The sequence below is a fragment of the Pteropus medius genome, unplaced genomic scaffold (genome assembly GCF_902729225.1).
Source record: "Pteropus medius unplaced genomic scaffold, Ma_sr-lr_union100, whole genome shotgun sequence".
In the NCBI taxonomy this organism is placed as follows: domain Eukaryota; kingdom Metazoa; phylum Chordata; class Mammalia; order Chiroptera; family Pteropodidae; genus Pteropus; species Pteropus medius.
This window is the reverse complement of record NW_024354500.1, coordinates 11,717,467-11,738,547: the sequence shown is the minus strand read 5'-3', so window position 1 is coordinate 11,738,547 and position 21,081 is coordinate 11,717,467. Positions and strand designations below refer to the sequence as shown.

Here is a 21,081-nt window from a genome sequence, read left to right as displayed (position 1 = left end):
GGGTTTCTCAAACCCGGCACTAGTAACATTTTGGACACGATAATTCTTTGTTGTAGGCGGCTGTTCGGTACATTTTTGGTATATTATAGGTTGCAACAATCCATATGCTTTAAATTTACATGAATACTTCACCAGTAAACATGTATTCATTTCAACATAATAAGTCTAAAGATCATACTGTTTAGTTTAGATATAAGTATGATTCATATGTAGATATTATTTAACATTATTTAACACTGTGACTTTTGAACAAGTGTTTGGGGTTAAATGGAGACTCTCAATTTCTGTATCTACTAAATAAGAGTAATCAAAGATTTATAGAAGACACAGTATATGTTATCTGTGCTTCGTTTGGTTGTTAGGAAGATAAAATGAGATCAGGGATTTTTGCACCCTATGTAAATTATAATGTGTTATATAAATGCTTATGTTACTAACAATAAGTTTTAAAATGAAATCACAAATATGTAAGTACATTGCCTTGCTATTTAAGTCTTACGATATCACATATTTTAAAAATATTTTGATGTCTACATTTCATTATAATTTGTTTCTTTTATAATACTATGTATTCTATTTATTTAAACCCATTGCTTTGAAGAGTCCATAGACTTCAAATTTCCAAAGGGGACTTTTGGCACAAAATATGTTAAGAACTGTTACAGAAAACTATGCTTCAGTTTCCTAAGGGATATGGACTTCACATATCAACATGACATTCCCAGAAACACCACAAGATGGCTTTCTTACTTCAGATCCATAGTTGAGATTTTCAGAGATGTTGTGTTTCCTCTTACAGTTCCTTTAGAGAAAACTGAGTTCTCTTTATTGGTCAGGGTTTTCCAGAAAAACAGAAATAATAGGATGTATTTGTATATATATATCATAGGTATGAAGAAATTTATTTAATGAATTGGCTCATACAATTACAGAGGCTGACAAGTTCCTATCTGAAGTAAGCAACATAGAGACCCAGGAGAACCAAAAGTGTAGTCCAGTCCAACTCCAAAGGCCTGAGAAACTAGGAGAGCTGACAATATAGTCTACTGTGAAGGCTATGAGGCTAGAGAACCAGGAAGCGCCGATGTTTCAGTTCAAGTCCAATGGCAGGAAAAAAACCAATGTCCAAGATTGAAGGCAGTGAGGCAAGAGGGGTTCCCTCTTTTTTCAAAAACAAATATTTGTTGTTTTTTTTCAACAAATATTTGTTGAGTGAATGCTCATAATGTTTACAGGCACTAAACAAATATAGTCCACAGCCTTATGAAGCTTACGACCTAGAGAATTTAACAGGATAATATATAGCTACACAATAAATAAAATGATAAGTATGGGAGGGGGAAGCTTAAGATCTAACAATTTAGAGGGTTAAAAAGGAAGAGCTCATTGAGCAGTGATGTTAAAATGAGATTTGAAGGACATGTAAAAGAGTAGGAATTGAACGGGTGAAAAGCTGGAGGTGGTAGTACAGAAAAGAGCAGGGGCATAAACTCTGATTCACAGAAGCTTGGCTTCTTTGAAAAAGCATAGGGAAGGAAACTGCACCGACTGTAAGAAGAATGCTGAAAGATGACACTAAGAAGACAGGCAGAAATCAGAGTAGGCAAGTCCTTGTTACCCAGGTAAAGTTTAAAACTTTATCCTAAGACCAGTAGGAAGACCCAAATCTTTTCCTAACTAGTTACACCTAGTTCATGAAAATGCTATAAGTGAGTTAACAGCACTCACCCACAATATTTGTTATGCACCATATTAAGGACTCCCCACACTAAGGCTAGCTCAGTTAAGAAAGTAAAAACAATGCTTTAGAACCAGTTTCAGAGTACCAGGCAGATGACAGAGGGTTCAGTCTGGGATCATGATTCTCAATCTATTTTCCATGTCTCCATATGAGTCACATACATACATACTCCTAACTGCAATATTTCTCTTCATAACACTACCTCCTACCTACTACACCAAGGGCATATGATTCATGCCCTACATTAATAACATTTATGAAAATTAACTTTAAAAAATACACGTCTTTCAATATTTCTAGTTTATAAAGGAAACACTGGTCACCAGACAAAGTTGTTGCCTGTAGGAAGGGGAGCCAGCTAGCTGGGGAACAGAAGTAGGAGGGAGACAAACTTCACATTTTTGTATCTTTTTATTTTTATACAGTGAATCTGTAAAGCTATTACAATATTAAGAACTATTAAAACCATTTATCTCAATCTCCAAGAATATCGTAATCATATTATTTACATTCATTAAATCTTTATACATAAGTTTCTTGCAGCTCTGTCTATGGCAGAGATTGCTAATTGCCTACCATAAGAGGCAATTAGCCCCTTGCTCACCAGCAAGAGGACCCTAATTTTATTTGGGAGTAGCAATGCATCAGATAAAAGACTACAATTCCAGATTCTCCTGTAGTTAGAAGTGGCCGAATGACTGAGTTCTATACAATGCGTGTAGGTGGAAGTGTTATGTGAGACGTGGGGAAGGCTCCATAAAGAGAACTAACGCCATGCAAGGTGAGTTTTCTTGTGTTTCTCTCATTTATTCCAGTGGTCAGCTTGGAATGAGTATATAATACCTACATACTTACAATCAGTAGGACCATGAAGTAATCTTGAATATAGTAGAGCAGTAATGTTCCTGATAACTGTGGACCCACCAAACAGCCCTAGACTGTCAATCTGATTGCCTATATGTGAGAGAGAAATAAACTATAATGAACTCAATGCTGTTTTATTTTTTGTGATATGTAACAAAACCTAATCCTAAATGATACACTGGTCATCCTTTGCCCACTAAAGGAAAGACATTCTCCAACATCCAACAGCATATTCATCCCACAAAGAAAAATATGACCTGAAGAGAGATTCTAATAACATCTAGAAGGTAGAACAGAACTATGTTACTTCAAGAATTAGCCCTCATTTATCCATTCAACAAACTTTACAGAATGTTATTCACTATATTCCAGGTCATGTGAGCAAATATGTTGAAAGATAAAGCTACAATACAAACTAGTATAAAACCCCTAGCCACCCTCCACCAAAAAATTTTGAACCTTGCAATTTCTGTAGTATTTTCTCCATCACAGCATGAAGAGAAACAGCAGTGAAGTACAGATAATTAAAAGGCCAAATATCTTTCTGAATCTTTAGAATACAAATATTTTATAACTTACCCAGAGTTCTTATCTAACATGAACCATTTTCTACAGTATAACTTTTATTATTAATGTTGATTTGCTATAGCAAATATATACCCAATAAAATGGGGAGGGGGGATAAATATACATTTGAGATCTGATTCTCTGATTTTTCCCCCTAAAACTTAAAGTTAAGTTAGATTGAGTTTCACACATTTGCACCCTAAAAATAACAATATGAGGGTCTGGTTCTGTACAAGATGGAGTAAGCACACTTGATCTTATCTCTCTCACTGAATCCAACTATAAACCTCATACGGAATGCATTTAGAGCTATCTGAAGACTCTGAAAAGTAAATGGTAACAGAAGAACTGGGGAAGAAGACCAGAATCCAAGATACCACCAAACCAAAGATGAGTCTCCTAGAGTTCTGCCCTCTCGCATGTCCTGGATTTGTTTTTTAACCTTCCATAATCAACTAGCCTTGACTCAAAAAGCAGCACAAAAGCTGGAAGTGCAACTGACTGCTGACAAAAGAGTGCCAAGAGAAGCTTTCTCTTGCTGGTAGAAGAATCAGGAAAAGGAGCTGATTCTTAAAGCTCACAGAAGAGGGAAATCCATTTTTATTTTTAATTTTCTCTAGCCCCAGCCCCAAGAATACCAAAGTGGATTGTAGAAACATGGGTACCACAGATGCCTAAATTTCTGAGGTAGGAAAATCATTCTTTTTAATCAGAGGAGCAATGGTCCCATGATCATGAGTCAAATGCTTGTTGTTTTCTCTCTGTCTTCCACATTTGGCCCTAGATCCAAATGTAGCTGATGGAAGTACACAGCTGAGTGAGGAAACTAAAGGCCTCATTTTCTGACTAGTCAACTGGTAAGGGAGGAGGGGGAAGGGGCTCAAGGAGACAGATGGTATCAGAGAGATCACAGGAAGAAGGGAACTCAAGAGAGCAATCCCATAAAGTTGTATATGAACTCCTTAGCTCAGCTCTGAGCTACATATGCATAGATCTGACCTTAAGCAGCATACCAAAGGCTTTGCGAACTAAATGTGGAGTAAACCGCTACACAGATCCCACAGTGGCCACTAGAAGGTACACACGATGAACAGATCTAAATAGCAGTACAAAGTTGGCTTTGAAAACAAAATTAATATTGGAACCACAACCTACAGAAGGTGAGTCCAACTTGAGAAATGACCTAACCAGGTTGAGTGACTTCTAAAACTAAAAAGAACAGGATTCCCCTTAGGACTTAACTAAAGCCTAGACATTCAAGCTAAGCCAATGTCCAGGACACATGCAAAATTACTCAGCATACAAAGAAACAGGAAAATGTTAACTCTAAAAGGAAAAGATAATCAAAAAGCACTAATCCTGATAAGATACAGGTAATAGAGTTATCAAAGACTTCAAATCAGTTATTATAACCATGCCCCAAAACATAAAGGTAAAATCTTTTGAAATGACTGGAAAGATACAAAGTCTTGGCAAAAAAATAAAAGCTATAAAAAGAAATAAAAATTTTAGTAATGAAAAACACAATAACAAAATACTCATTGAATGGGCTCAAGAAGAGAATGGAGGTGTGAGAGCAAAGAGTCAGTGAACTTGAGATGGATTATTAGAAATTAATCAATCTATAAAATGAAAGAAAAAAATGACTGAAAAAAAAGTCAAAGCCTCAAGGACCTCTGGGACAATATCAAAAGGCCTAACATTTTTATCAACAGAATCCCAAAAGGAGAGGAGAGAGAAAAAATAGTTGAAGAAATAATGGCTTAAAACTTACCAATTTTGGAAAAAGACATAAATTACAAATTCAAGAAGCTCAGCAAACCCCAAGAAGATAAACTCGAAGAAATCCAAACCTGGAAAAATTATATTCAAAATGTTGAAAACTAAAAGTGAAAGAAAAAAAATCTTTAAAGGAGCCAGAGAAAAACGACAATTCAAATGACTGTAGATTCCTGTCAGAAACAAGGGAAGCCAAGAAAAGAGGAATGGCATCTTGAAAGTGTTGAAGGAAATCAGCTGTCAACCCAGAATTCTGTAACTGGTGAAAATATCCTTCAGAAATAAAAGTGAAATAAAGACATTCTTAGATGAAGGGAAACTAATAGAATATTATTCAGCCATGTAAAAAAAGGAAATCTTGCTGTTTGTGACAACATAGATGAACCATGAGGGCATTATGCTAAGAAAATTCAGACAGAGAAAGACGAATACCATATCATCTTACTTATACGTAGAATCTAAAAAAAACAAGCTCATAGCTATAGAGGAGAAAGATCAGGAGGAAGGGCAGAATGGGTGGAGGGTTAAAAGGTACAAACTTTCAGTTATAAAATAAATACGTCATGGTGAATATAGTTAATAATACTGCATTACATATTTGAAAGTTGCTAAGAGAGTAAATCTTAAAAGTTCTCATCCCAAGGAAAAAAATTGTGTAACTACGTCTGGTGACAGATTTTACCTAGACTTATTGTGATCATTTTGCAATACATACAAAATTCAAATCATCATGTTGTATATCTGAAACTAATATGTTATATGTCAATTATATCTCATTTTTAAAAATTTTATTAAACACATGTATGGAGGTATAAGTGGATATAAAAAATATGATAACTATAACATAAACAGAGGAAAGTAATGAGACCTGTATGATGGTAAAGTTTCCACATTCCAATTGAAGTGATAAAATGTTCACTTTAAGTGAATAGTGAAAAGTTATGTATATCATAATCCTAGAACAAGTATTAAAAATAAAAGACTGTACAAAGAGATGTTGTCAAAACTCAGTGGGTAAATCGTAATGGGATAATAAAAATATTCAAACAATACAAAAGAAGGCAGAAAAGGAGAAAGGAATGAAAAACAGAAGGAATAGACATCTAATAAAATGGTGGAGAGAAATCCAAACATATCAATAATTACCTTAAGTATAAAGGGTCTAAACACAGATATCACCGTCAATTGGCAACAACTACAAGCAAAATGGACTGATTAGATTAACATGGCTTCTTACCTACATGTTCCTGTAAAGATCCAGGAAATGTTGACCTTAACCTGATTCTACATGTCTCATTTCAAGCTCTTTCCTATGATTTATGTCATTGGATGATTCTAATCAGTAATGTCTCTGTTGTTTAAGCTTTGAGTCTCAAAGGAAGATTATAATACTTTTTTGCATTTTCCCAATTTCTCAACTAAATTTTCTCATGATTTGTAAAAACATAAATTTCATCAGAAATTTGAGGAATTTCTGTAGGGAATTTTTTATCCCTTTGTGTCTGCACTGAATAAAATATGTTAAAAGTTTTCTATTATTAGTATGTTTTTTATTTCTCTTTGCATGTCTTGCAGTGTCTTTTTCTATGAAGGTGACTACTGTGTTACTTGGTGCAGAGATGTTATAACTTCATTCAGAATTGTACTTTCAGCATTATATAGAATATTTTGTCACATTTCATGCTTTTTGATGTGAATTCTACATTGTCTGATGTCAGGATAACTGATTTCTGGCTGTTTTGCATTTTCCCATATCTTTATTTTTAGCCTTTCTGTAACAATTTGTTCTCAATGTATTCCTTATATACAGCATAGTTTGCTTGTGCTTTGTGAAACTTTATGAAAACAATTTTATATATAGGTGAGTTATTCTCATTTATCTTTATTGATACGACCAATATGTTTGCTCTCAATTCTGTCATATTATTGTTATAATTACCATATGTAAAATTTAAATATAAGCAAGATTTTGAATAAGCAAAAATTTTAAAAGTCTACAAAAATGCTCATTAACCAAGTTTCAATTTCTTTTGGACATGTAAAGGCTTATGGTTTTTCTGACTAACCAGACCTACCACTATTAGTAACAATAGTAATGTTCTCACAGTTTCAAAATTATTAACTTAAAAGATACCTCAATTTGGGCATGAGATGGAAAAACAAAAGGGCCAATACTGCCAAGGTAAAGTGGAGCCCCATATATAACACTAAGACACAGAAAAGAAAGCTACTATATATTAATCTTCCCAGGTATATGAATGCACTACTTAAGTCATAGAGCAGAATTTTTTTAAACTACGAATTTTAATTCACTAGTGAATCACAACCAATATATTTTTTTCATTGAAAAAGAATAAATACTACAAGAGTGCATTAAACACAGCAAAGGAAAGTACTGTGTTATGAAATTTTGTTTCAATTACATGAGTGTATTAGTTTGCTAAGGATAGCAGGCATAACAAAGTACCAGACTGGGTGGCTAAAACAACAGGAATTTATTTTCTCACAGTTCTAGAGGCTAGAAGTCCAAGATGTCAGCAAGGTTGCTTACATTCTGAGGCTTCTCTTTATTGCCTTATAGGTGACTGTCAGAATTCTCTTTGTCTTCACATGATCTTTCCTCTGTGTGTCCTAATCTCTTCTTATAAAGACATCAGTCATACTGTATGAGGGCTTACCCTAAAGACGGATTTTAACTTTATCACCTTAAAGGGTCCTATCTCTAAACATGGTTACATTCTGAGATACTGGAGATTAAGACTTCAACATATGATTTTGGGGAGAACATAATGCAGCCCATAACAATATGTTTATACAAATATCATGTATATGTATACTATGTCACAATCAAAAAAGTTTGAAAATATCTTAGAGGACTCTGTGAATAGATTATTTAAATGTATTTAATATATTCTAAACAGCCTAGCCCTAATATTATAATGAAGTCTTAGGACTCCTTTGGTTTCCATATCTCAGGTCTTAACAAGACAATGTAGAATTTAACTACTCCAGAGATACTCATGATGTAATCCTGAACATTCATATGTACACAGTACTTTTGCTGATGTTCTTACTCAACCATTACTTGATTATAAAAAAAAAAAAAATCAATCCTAGCATCTTAGGTCTAGGGTTTGTTTATTAGTATAGAAGCTCTAATAGTTATAGTCCCATGTTTTTAGGAACATTATTCATTATTATATTGACTTCTCAAACTACCAGATTAAACTACAGAAACTTAAAGGCGTAATGTCTATCCCTTCTCTTTAAACTCAAAGAGCAAGCATCTGAAAACAGTTTAGTTGATGGCTAAGATATATCTTCAGAGCCCGAAGGAAAATACTGATGTTTTAAATCCTCTAAATTTATTTAAGGCAATAATTCTTTGTTTTAAAGTATATAGGCACACCTCAGAAATATTGCAGGTGCAGTTCCAGACTACCACAATAAAGCAAGTCTCCTAATACAAGACTAATCTTTTTGCTGGTGGAGGGCCTTCAATTTGTAAACAAATGATATCTATGGAGCACAATAAAGCAAAGCACAGTAAAGTGAGTCACAATAAAACAAGGTATGCCTGTACTACATTATAAAAATTATGCTAAAAACAGGTAAAGTGTAATATATAAGCAATAATATATTTTAAATATTATTATTTAGAATATAAACAATCACACTTTACACTTTGACCCCACATCTAAAAAAATTTCTTAACTATTTAAGTTAGAAATAATCACAAATTAGTTCTAATGGATTGTAACATATCTGATGATCAGTTCTGGATCCATATACGGTCAACAGTTTATTGAGTTGGTTCGATAACATAAAATAAATAATAAAGTAATAAACAGGCCAAATCAGGCAATCTTAAGTCTACAGATGTCACCCCTTATCCACAGCATTGTTTTCTATGGTTTTCGTTACCCACAGTCAACAGAGGTTTGAAAATATTAAATAGAAATGTCTACAAATAAACAGTTCATTAGTTTTAAATTGTGTGTCATTCTGAGTAGTGTGATGATATCTTGAGAGGCCCACTCCGTCCCGACAGCACATGAAGTCATCCCTTTGGATACACTCCCACCTCTTAGTCACTTAGTAGCCATCTTGGTTATCAGCCATCTTGGTTATCAGATGGAGGTATCGCAGTGCTTGTGTTCAAGTAACACTTATTTTACTTAAAAATGGCCCCAAAGCGCAATGACCCCAATCCTGGCAATTCAGATATGTCAAAGAGAAGCTGTTAAGTGCTTCCTTTAAGTGAAAAGGTATACATGTATAGGGAAAAACAAGATAAAAATAGAATTCTATATTATTCAATGTTTCAGGCATCCACTAGGGGTCTTAGAATGTATCTCATATGTACGAGGGGGGATTATATAACAGTATTTGGTCTTGTCGATTTTGAAAACTATTGGAAAATAGTTCATGTATTTGTTTTGTCAGAGTAACTGATTATTTCCAAAAGCAAAAAGAATAAAGTAAAGGCCGGTTTCACACCACTGGAACTTCAAATTTTGTGTCATGGAAATTCACTTCCTCTTATCTCAATAATTCTAACTACCCAGGGCATACCTTTACTTTTCTCTAACAAGTCATGTTCTTTCATACTTCCAAGCCTTTATACCCTGTGAGCAGAGTACTGAGAAACAAAAAGCTTTCTTTTTACTTTTTTTCACAAGGACATTCTTCAACCTATACTTGGCATTCTGTGAAAATGTATGAAAGATTACAAAGGTCATATGATATCGGTCAAGCTCACTTATATGACTCTGAGTAAAATGTAAATCTATCTCTCCCAGATACATTTTTAACTATAAATTTATAAATTAAAGAATACAATCCCATCATCAAAAATTTGAGAGAAGGGGGTAAATATACTAAAAAATGTACTTTATAATTGTTCCAGCTATGAGTTCAGACTCTCTATATAACAGTGAACTATCATATTAATAATTAGTTGCAAGAATAAACTTTTTATAATACATAACTTAGAAAAAAATTAATATGCACTATTTCAAATAATCTTACAAATACATGAGTGAAGAAAAGACAGAAATCACATTACAATGAAAATATAAGTAGACTCACAGCAGGAATCTTATTCATTGCTATATCTGCTGCACCCAGAATATTACCTAGCATACAACGGGTTTTGAATAAGTAACTATTCAATTAAAAAAAAAAAAAAGGTAAATTGATGAAATTTTCACTCTATTTTCCAAGGACAGTAACTGAAGCTAATTAAGAAAATCTCAAAAATCTCAAAACTGCTAATTGGAAGAATTAAGACTTGTGCTTATTTCTTCTAGACATAAAATCTTAGAATGTTCATTTCATTGCATCACATTTCCCATACTTGCCTAAAAGTTAGAAGGAAATCAGAATACAAAAATGAAAAATCTCAAACCTATTCCTCTCTTCAATATTTTCTGTACTCCATATCACCAGTCTTGAGTTCTCAAATCAAATTCACCTTTCTACTCATTAGAACATATTATTTTGGTTTGTGCTATCCTATACTATCACTGTTGTCTCAGCCGCAGCAAAGTAATAGATAGGTATGGAAGCAGCTGACTGTACATCTTCATTACAACAGCCTTCCCATCAGTGGGATTCTCAGTTATGTAATATGTCATTTCTCATATTGCTGAGGCAACTCCAGAGAACTGTAGTAGGTGAAAATTTCTGAATGATTCATTCTGGTATACTTCACATTGAAGAAGAAGAAGAAGTTTAAGGTACCTTTCCTTCATAGTCATGAAACTTGTTTCTCTTTTCCCTACACCACTTCCAACTAGATCTAGACATGCCAGGACACAAACACCTACAAAAACACTTGCCCAGAAGTTAATTTTTAGATTTAACAGTTAATAATGTTGACCAAACGGACTTTGATAAAACACTATCACTAACAAACTGGATCAAACTGCCTAAAATATTAAAAAGTGATGTCTTTTGGAGATTTACTTGTAGCTCATGTTATTATTTAATCTTAAAGATATGGAAACCATGTAAGCAAAAGTTAATTATGATAAAACTATCTATTAGTGTTTTCTACAATTGCATAGATAAAGCAAACTAATAAACTCAGAAATAAAGGATAAGTGTGATTTTTATTGTGTATAATTTTAATTTTGAAGAGCGATTTATGAAACATCACTACTAACCACATGAAAATTCCTGAGAAAAAATTTCAAACACAATTCACCTAAATCAGAAGGTATCCTTGAAAATCATAAACATTAAACATTAAAACATTAAATTAGACATTAAACATTAAATTATATAGCACATATAACACAGGCAAAGACAAGTACTTCAAAATAGTTTGAGCTTTATACAGAAAGTTACTGAATCTCACAAGTGTGAGGTAGAAGTACTCTCCCAAATGCTGTGATGAAATCCTACTTAGAATGATGTGTATTTGAGTATAAGCAAATAGTAAGAATCATACATGAATTATTACCAAAGAAAAAAGATCCTATTTCTCTTAAGTTTTTGTTTTGTTTTAATCCAGATCACATCTACTGTTAACCTTGATTTTTACCAAAATTAAGTATCTCCCTAATGTTATCCAGCAAGTAATTAAAATGTCATGGGATGGTCAAACTTAAAACAAGGTCCAACTTTTCTAACTGTATTCCATTACACAATATAATAGCATAGGGAGTCAACTTAGCTTTAGACTTCAATGAGAATTTACGTTCAAGACATTCCATTAAGGATGATAAATGCCTTACGATAATGCCCAAAGCACCACTTTAAAAGCTACTTGCTTTAAAAGTTGGCTGTTTGGAAGGCTAAGAGAAATAAAAACATGGCTCATTCATTCATTAAATAAACATTTATTTAATGTTCACTGAGAAAAATTCTGTATTGTTATGATTTCTGCCCTATAACAATCAAAATAAAATAAGAAAAAAACAATGCAATAAATACAAAATGACACGCTACAACTGCATACATAAAAAACAGAGATGTTAAGTAATGATAATAGGACGAAGATAATTAGGAAAGTCTTCTTGAGAGAGATCATTACTAAATCAACTAATGACATTTTAATTGTAGGAATCACACACAGACAAAAAGTAAAGTGATAAGAGATTCAGCAAATATATTTTAAGTGCAAGGCTAAATTGGGGAACTAATGAAATAAATTTGGAGATGGTAAGCCTCATTGACAAATTGATTTTATATTCAATATAAATAATAACATATTATACATACTTGGATAACAGAAAAGTAACATAAAGAAAATGCTAACTGATGAAGATAGTTCTCTCATACCTAGATGTAGGACAGACATACTGAAAATAAAACCAGTGAAACTTGCAATTTCTCAAAAGGTAGGGTGATGAAGATAGGTATGAGTATGGTTGAAGAAGTCTTTGTGCAGCCAGGTGACAGGCTGCCGTGTTATATAGTAGGGTAAGAAATACTAGTGTTACTTTGGAGCCAAGATTATCACAAAAATCAATAAAAATTCTCGGGGTACTAGCAAACTTAAAGACCCAAAAATCTTCAGTGCAGGGCAGACCAAGAAGGTCTCACAGCTGTGGTTTTAATAGTGCATATGAAGACATTGTTACTTCCCTGAAGCACCACACAACTGTCTTAGAACTGAATAAAAAGAATAAAACTTATTCCATTAACCCCCCCAAAGCTGGTGAACTAGATTTTAAATCCAATTTGATACTATGTAGAAATAAAGTTCAATTGCAAAATCAAAAACATGTTCTTAACATATTAATGCTGCACCATTCTTCCTTTGATGGAGAATCTTTGAGATTCTATCCTTCTTAAGTAGAAATTAATCCTTATTGGTGAACAGGAGTCAAAAGGGTTTTAATATCATATATTCTTGATGTAAACAGTAAAGGCATAATTATTCTTGCTCGAGAATTGCATTTTCCATCTACCTACTCAAAACAGACACATTTGCCCCTGACTGGAGGAAATTCAAACAGGTTATACCTAACTCATGTGGTCCTTCTTAAGTGGTGACCATTACTTGGTCATAAATGGAAGGCAGCTACACATGAAAGTCACAAATTGTTTTGTCACATCAAATGTTACCTTTGTTCTACTGAAAACAAGCCCCAACCTGCAGAATAATAAAAAGGAAGAAAAAAGTCAAGCTAGTAATTAAATTCATTTAAAAAATATTTAAAATTTCATAATGCTCTGCGGCCACAAATATCAAATAATCATAGATTTGTAAAAGTTTCCTGTCACCACAAAAATCGAAAATAACTCACAGTAACTATAATTTATTAAATAAAAGCAATCACAAGTCTTCAAGCCATTAATAATGATCAACAAATCACCAACCATATGACTGGAGGAAAGCTGAGATTCGGTTCTTAATGAAATAAGGTGTCTATTAAAGAGACAACCAAAATGACTAAACAGATCCGTGCTTACTGATGTACTTCCCATTTACTAGATAAAAAGGAAATGTCAAAAGCACACCCATACAGAAAAGGAACAATCCAGAGACAAACCTGGCTATAAAGTAAGTGCGAATGCTTAGCATCCGGATAAGCAAAATTATAAATTCTAAGGTGTTCCTCATTTGAGAAAAATCTTAGGTGTTTATACAGCATTACTGGTTAAGAAAAATGGAATGCTACCAGGATCTGAAAAAAGGGACTGAACAGAGTGTACACTGAAATCTCCTTTTAATAAAAAGAGAGATCTAAAACAAAAAAAATTCTTAATTTTCAGAAGGGCAGAGTCAAAACATAGAAAGGTCTTTATTCACACAGTCCCGCGTCTAGAACAGGGTTTTTGTACCAGGCCTTCTATGCAAAGTGTCCAAGGCAGAAGCCATCCACCATGCATTCCCAGACTCTTAAATGTGTCACTCCAGAAACCAAGAGGTCTTGACTTCGAGGTTGTTAATGAGATCCAAGGCTCTCAGAACACATTTCTGTCCGGGCTGGACCAGCAGGGCCACTTCTCTTCAAGCAGCCTCCAAGAGTTGCCACACTGAGTAGTTAGTGGGTGGCACAACGAGGCTGCCCTACCAGCCTAGCTGCCACCTTCACAAAAGCACTCGTTGCACATACTTTTCCTGATACTACTTTCTTTTACCTTGGCTCTTGCTCTGGAGAAGAGAAGCCAAAAAGTATTATAAACAAGTTTCGTCTTCTCTTGTCCCAAAGCGGGATGCTGAGGTGCGGAGGCACCAGCACCACCCTCGCATCACCCTCCCAGGCACAGACTCGAGTAGGCAGCCCCTTCATGGGCGGAGGCACGGAGGTCGCCCTGAAGGCCCTGGGCCGCCCGGCGGGCTCCGTCCGCGGGGAAGCAGGCGGAGGGGCGGCTCGCAGTGGAGGGGACCCGTGGGAGGTGGCGGACCCTGACCCGGAGAGGCCGGGAGGCCGACTGCGGGCTTACCTTGTTGAGGTGGGGGTTCCGTATCACGGCGTAGCCGCGCTGGTGGGTGTGGCGGCGGCGGGGGGCTTCGGGCTCCATGGCGAGCGCACGGTGTGCGGCGGGGTCCGGCCGGAACGCGGAGCACGCAGGGCACGCGCGGTGTGGGCGGTGGATGCAGCTGGGACGTCCGCTCCGACTGCGGCAGCGGCGGCGGCGGCGCAGGAGAAGGGCCCGGGGCTGGGGGCGGATATGGGTGGCGAGAGGGGGTGGACACGGCGGGAGGAGCCGGCGAGAAGTCGGTGTGCGCTGCAGGACAGCCTGTGAGAAACGCCGAGTCACGTCAGGAGATCTGCCGAGCCGGCGAGTGAGGAGGAGGAAGAGCGCGGCCCTGACCGCGCCGCTATGCCTGAGAGGAGGCGGCCGCCAGAGCCGCTCCCCTGCCCTTGCAGCGCCCCCACCTCACCATCGCTTACAGTCACAACTGTGCGAGCCCGTCTCCATGTGGGACGTGTTTAAATGTTGTGTACAGAATGCTCTCCTCACCCCAGACACACGTGGGGGGTAGAGCCAGGTTCCCCCGCCTGGCCCCCTGGCCTCGCGGGCGCCATCACCTCTGCTAGAGGTGGCCCCTCAGCCAGAGCCGCAGGGATGTGGGAGAGGGCTGCTGCTGACGCTCGGAAGGGGACCCAGGGATTGTTTGCATAAAACCCCAACTGACGGAAGAGAATCAGACTTGATTTCTCCCTTCCAGTTAGGCTCTTTTCGAAGAACTCTATCCACAGTTCTGGGTGCCAGCCATGCCAAGGAGGAAACCAACCTTGACCCAGAAAGCCCAGGCCCAAGTAGAAACTGGGAAAAAGGCAAGAAGGAGAGCGCAGGCGCCACATCGCATGATTCTCTGGAGATTATCCACGAGAATTTTAATGTCATTAGAATAAGAGGCAAGGTGTGTTAGAGTGCAAATGTGTCAGGGCCCAATAGTCACATTTATCTTGTATATAATTTTAGTAAGTTCTAGAAGCCATGATGTTTAAGAACCTCTCTCTGAATAATGAGTGATTCAGTTTTTAAGGACTTCAGTTTCTTCTTTGGTAAAATGAGAGAGTCAGAATGATGTTATAGCGCTAGAATTCTGTTTTTATTGATATTTATACTTGAAGTTTCAAGATATGAAGGAATAGTCAGATCAGAGCCAAAAGGAGTGTCTGACACAACAATGACAAACACTATAAAGATTTCTGTGCCCCATTTTCCTTTTCAGTTAAATAGGAATCCTAGTTTCTGCCCTAGTCATCTCTACCTAATATTACAAAAATAGTGTTTGGGATTGATTATTTGTTGGTTCTATGTATCCACGAACTAGACACACATCCAAACAGTGTCTTCTTTATTTCTAATCATGTTATTTTTCTTATCAGAAAGATTTGTTATCGTAATTGGTTTGGGGGCATATTTATACCCAGAAGTTTCTTAGGCCTAGTCTTTGAATTATCTAGAATCAGTTGTTTTCTTTAGAGAACATTTTAGTGGCATCCGGAGTTCTTTAAAAACATTCCTTGCATTTAAATAACACTTTTCACTGTGAATTTTGGTAATCTATAAATAATTAACCCTACAACATGTGAAAAGAAGGTATTCTTTACAAAGTCACTCTCTTAAATTAACTGAGGCATATTACAATTAGAGTGCTTTATCCGAAACAAAAACAGTTTAACAACAGGCCTAGGAACCCAACAGAAGATAAAGAAGAAACAAAAATGTTTGTACAACAGAACCTTGTTATAATGCAGCTCCTAAGTTAGTTCTATTGCTTGTCTATTCCTGTTTCTGTGACATAATATCTACATATAGGAAAGTTGATGTAAATATAGGGAGTAGTCCAAAAAGAGTGTGTGGGCTCTTCCTCCAAGCCATCATTATAAAGGAATTACAAGACCTTGCCAGTGCATGTAAGGTTCACATCTCTCTTCCATGTGTTTACTTCTCTTATGAAAAGAGTTCCAGTTATTTTGAATGGTAACAGTATAAAGCCTAGCTGGGGAAACCATCTTGTATATTCAAGTTCAGTTCCAAGAATACAGGGAAGAACTTATTTTTCCACATAAATGTTAGCCAAAACACCAAATTTTTCAGTACTATTTAATTATTTATAAGGTTAGGTTTCATTGCCAAAAAAAGGAGGGGGAAGACAAATAGAAAATAAACTTGCTTCAGTTTTCCTTGGAAGAAATTGCAGTCACTGCACACAATCGAAAATATTAAGAATGGGTGTGATTCACAAACCAAGGGATTAGAAACCTGTAGGTTTCTATTACACAAGTGAGAATACTAAACCTAAAATCAGTCAAAATCAGATTTTTCTTCTGAAAAATTTTAGTGCCCAAAGAGCTCTAACCATATGAAAACATGATTTTAGTACTCTGATCTAATGTCATTGAGATTTCAAGTATGGGTATATGCTACAGAGATACTGCACGTTGGACTGCAGACCACCAGAATAAAGCGAGTATCCCAGTAAATCAAGCCATACTCTTTTTGCTAGTAGAGGATTTTGCCTTCAATTCGTTAAAAAAAAAAAAAAAAAAAGAAGAAGAAGAAGAAGAAGAAAAGAGCAACATCTGTGAATCACAATAAAGTGCAATAAGAGGTACACCTATACAGAAAATTCAAGAAATACCTAATAGCACATACAGCATTTCAAATGTTTTACTTTCTTGAGAAAAAAAAGGTAATCTAATAGAAAAAAAAAATGTAGCAAAATGGTTTCTGTATTCACACAAAAAGCACATTCCTGTGTACAACAAATTGATTTTTTCTTTTTAGTTGAAAATCTCAACATGCCTGGTCCTTGGTGTATTTCCCTATGAAGGAAAGACTTGTGACTTTACTGGGTTCTAAGTCGAGAATTCCAGTGCTCAGTTTATTAGAGGGAAGAAAGTCTACCAGGGTGGCCCACCCTCAAAGTTTAGAGTCAAATGTAAGTGGCTGAATTCCTGGGATGGCTAGCCCCAGGGTAATTGCCAACCAAGGAGAGAGTTGAATTTTTGCCTGGATACTGAAGTGAGGATACAATTTGAATGAGTGCTAATATAGGGGAGGCAAAACTGTACCCATGTTAGATTTTCAGCTGGGACTCTTTAACAAGAAGATATTAACAAAAGAATAAGAGTTTATGAACTCATGCAGTGCACATCACACAGGAGAAACCTAAAATAAAGAGTAACTCAAAGCGATAGCTTACAACTGCAACCTATAGAACGTCTGCAACAAAGAACAATAACTTTGTAGAGAAATAACAGCACGCAGGACAAAGGAACACACTTTTAGACTTCCAAACGTGGCAAACTGTGGGAAGGTAAATATATGTAAAGAAACTAATAAATAAGGTTTGTTTGCAGATTCCTCTGGTCCTCAAAGATACATATTTTGGGGTTACATATTCTCGTTTTCTTCACTAGGCTCTATACCTGGCTCTAAGGAATCTCTGATGAACCGAACCACAAGTTATTGGTCTTTGAATATTATAGTAATAGGTGAAATCAGTACATGAGTAGTTTCATTAGAATAGTTTAAAGAGCTGTACTTTTATCTTATTCTATTCCTCAAGCAAAAATTTGTGTAAAATCTCCATCCTTTAATGGGCTCTATAGCGCTACAAGGCAGCAGTCTCCAACATTTTTGGTATCAGGGACCGGTGCTCCTATGAGAATCTGCCTGATGGTCTGAGGTAGAGCTGAGGTGGTGATGTTAGCACTGGGGAGTCACTGCAAATACAGATGAAGCTTTGCTCCCTTGCTGATACCAGTCACCTCCTGCTGCATGGCCTTGTTCCTAACAGGCCAAGACTAGTCCCTGGCCCGGGGGTTGGGGACCCTTGATCTAGAACATAGTTTAAAAATCAAGAGTCTAGATCAGTGGTTTACAATTTTTATCCCATAATAGAATCACCTGGAGAGCTTTAAAATCCTTTAGCACCAGGAATTTTTGCCCCAAGATCCCCGGATGATTCTAATTTGCAGCCAAGAATGAAAACCACTGGTCTAGAATAATGGTTCTCAAACTTTTGTTTGCATCAGAATCAGTTGGAGGGGGCTTGTAAAGCAAGGCCCTATCCCCAGAGTCCCTGATTCAGCAAATCTAGGTGGCCCAGCAAACATTTAAGTCCATAATTTGCATTTCTAACAAGTTCCCAGGTAATGCTGATGCTGATGGTTTTGTGACCACATTTTGAGAACTGCTTTAGAGCAACGCCATTCAACAGAAATATAATGTGAGCCACATGTGTATAAAGTTTTTCAGGTAGCCACATTTTGAAAAAAAGTAAAAAGAAAAGGTGAAATTTATTTTAATAATATAATTTATTTAACCGAATATATCCAAAATATGTCAACATATTATCAATATGAAATTATTAATGAAATGTTTTTCGTTTTTTTCAAAAAGAAATCTAGGTATATTTTATAGATACAGCACATCTCAATTTGGGCATCAAATTTTTGTCAGAAATACTTGTTTTATACTTAGATTTTATAAAACTTAGTTAAAATAGTACCCAGTTGGGTGCAATCGGGATTCACTCAAGTTGTTGAAAACATACTTTAAAAGTTCTCCAATAACTAAAATAAATAAACATTTTATATTTAAATTAAAATCAAATCACATTTAAAATTAAATGCTTTATTTGTCCCGGCCCCATTTTAAGTATTTAATAGCTACTTATGGCTATGGGCTATAGAATTAGCACGAATCTATTCCAATGCATTTTGGTCCTTAATTAAATGCTTTAAGCGATTGAAGGTCAAATATACATACCTATATTTTTGTGATATTCACAAAGGAGTTGTTATATTTCTTTCAGAGTAACTCAAATTATACTACCTTATTAGTCTTTCACTTATATAGCTATTTATAACTATAAATGCTAGGCAGCATATTGATTTCCTTTACAGTACACTAATTCTCAGTCAACCTAGTTGTTTGTTTTATTCCCCAAAATATGTTATTAAAAGTTCATAAAATCCCAACTGATAATATGGCATATAGAATAAAACTCTAAAATAGTAAGACTGCATTTAAAACAAAACTCTGCCCAAATAAGTATTCTCTTCAAAAGAGTCATACAGCTTGAGAAATTTTGCATATACTCCCAACATCACCACCATTATTTGAAATGTTTTTTGCAAGTCTTCTTTTGGAATTATTTCTTATTCACTCTGGGTAAGTACAATAGCCTAATTGTTTGAGAATATTATATCAGTTTCACATCCACAAGTACCAGGATTAGGACTTCAACATATCTGTTGGGGAGGTACGATTCAGCACATAAAAAGTATGAAGTGTGAAATCAGACTGACCACATTTGGATCTTAGACTACCACATTCTAACTCTGTAATTTTGGAAAAGTTCATCTCTCTGGGCCTCAGTTTCCCCATCTGAAAAATGAGGATAATTATAGTATCACTATGTTGCCTAGCATTTATAGTTATAGTAGCCTTTTAAAATAGTTATGGAGATTAAACGAAGTGATATTTATATGTTTATTCAGTTAAAATTTACTGAACACCTACTACATGCTAGGCCCCTATCTAGGTGCTGGAAGAAAGGTAGTGAAAAATATAGTCTCTGGCCTCTAGAAATTACATTCTACTGAGACAGTAAATCAGCTATACTATATCATACATAACTGAGGGTGAGCAGAGTTTGCCACCCCAAAATATGCTTCTCTGGGATATTATTTTAAGTTTTCCATTTTTAAGAAACAATAGACTCAGGAAAAACCTTTGGCCTTCACCCTACCTGCCTAAAAGGAATTTAAATAGAGAACCTGCTCCAGGAAGGATCAGGTTCTCTATTTAAATTCAAGTTATCAGCATAAATAACTATATTTTAGTTATCAAGTTATCAGCATAAATAACTATATTTTAATATGAAGTATTGTGTGATAGGGAGGAACCTAGCAAGGTCTATTTGATCAAAGTCCTCTCTATGTCCCATTGTTAAAGATGGCCCAGCAAACATTTATTTACCAAACATTTGCTTTCTCATCTCCATGCGAATTGCCTTCCTGAACTTTGAAGTCCCAAACCACAACCACCCCTTCTTAGCTCAAGATGACATATGAGCTTAACCTGCCCAATGCATTCTTGTCCCAATATTCTTCTGAGACCCCTGCATGTACACCATTAATGAATTTGGTAATTTTCTCCTATTAATCTGTCTCATGTTAATTTGAATATTAGTCTAGCCAGAAGAACTTAGGAAAGTGGGAGGAAAATAATTTTTTCTCCTCCACACAATAAATGTAAAGTAATTAGAACAATGCCTGTCGACAAATGTTATTCTTTTCCTTCAAGATCTAGTTTGACATCATGTTATGAAGCTCTCCGTCATCCCCTCGCAAAATTATTTATCCCTTACCTTATTCAAAATGTTTATTAACTATTTACCATATGCTAAGCAGGATAAGCACTAGTATACAGACATTGGCTTCTGAGGAAAAACAGCCAATAGACAAGTAAAAAAGTTGGTAATTACAAAATTTGAAGTGAGAGAAATTATTGTGCAATTCAATCAGTAACATGAAAACTTTTAAAATATTTATAATGTTTTTAATTGTATTTTTTCGTAATACTTGAGATGCTTCGTATTTAAATACTTAAAACATCTCTGAGTAATAGTATTCTTTCAACTGTAACTACGACAGCTTCCATAAGGCTTTACTTACATGTTTATAGCAGAAAAGTCC

At 35.6% G+C, this 21,081-nt stretch overlaps 1 protein-coding gene across 1 annotated transcript in view; it reads right to left on the bottom strand.

Moving 5' to 3' along the window:
• ME1 (malic enzyme 1) overlaps positions 1–14,653 on the bottom strand; it is a 144,590-nt gene extending 129,937 nt beyond the window's left edge. The window contains exon 1 of the mRNA XM_039852868.1: positions 14,357–14,653. Within this exon, the coding sequence (XP_039708802.1) occupies positions 14,357–14,434 (78 nt within the window). The 5' untranslated portion in view covers positions 14,435–14,653. The remainder of the gene's footprint in view (positions 1–14,356) is intronic.
• Positions 14,654–21,081: the final 6,428 nt, after the last annotated feature.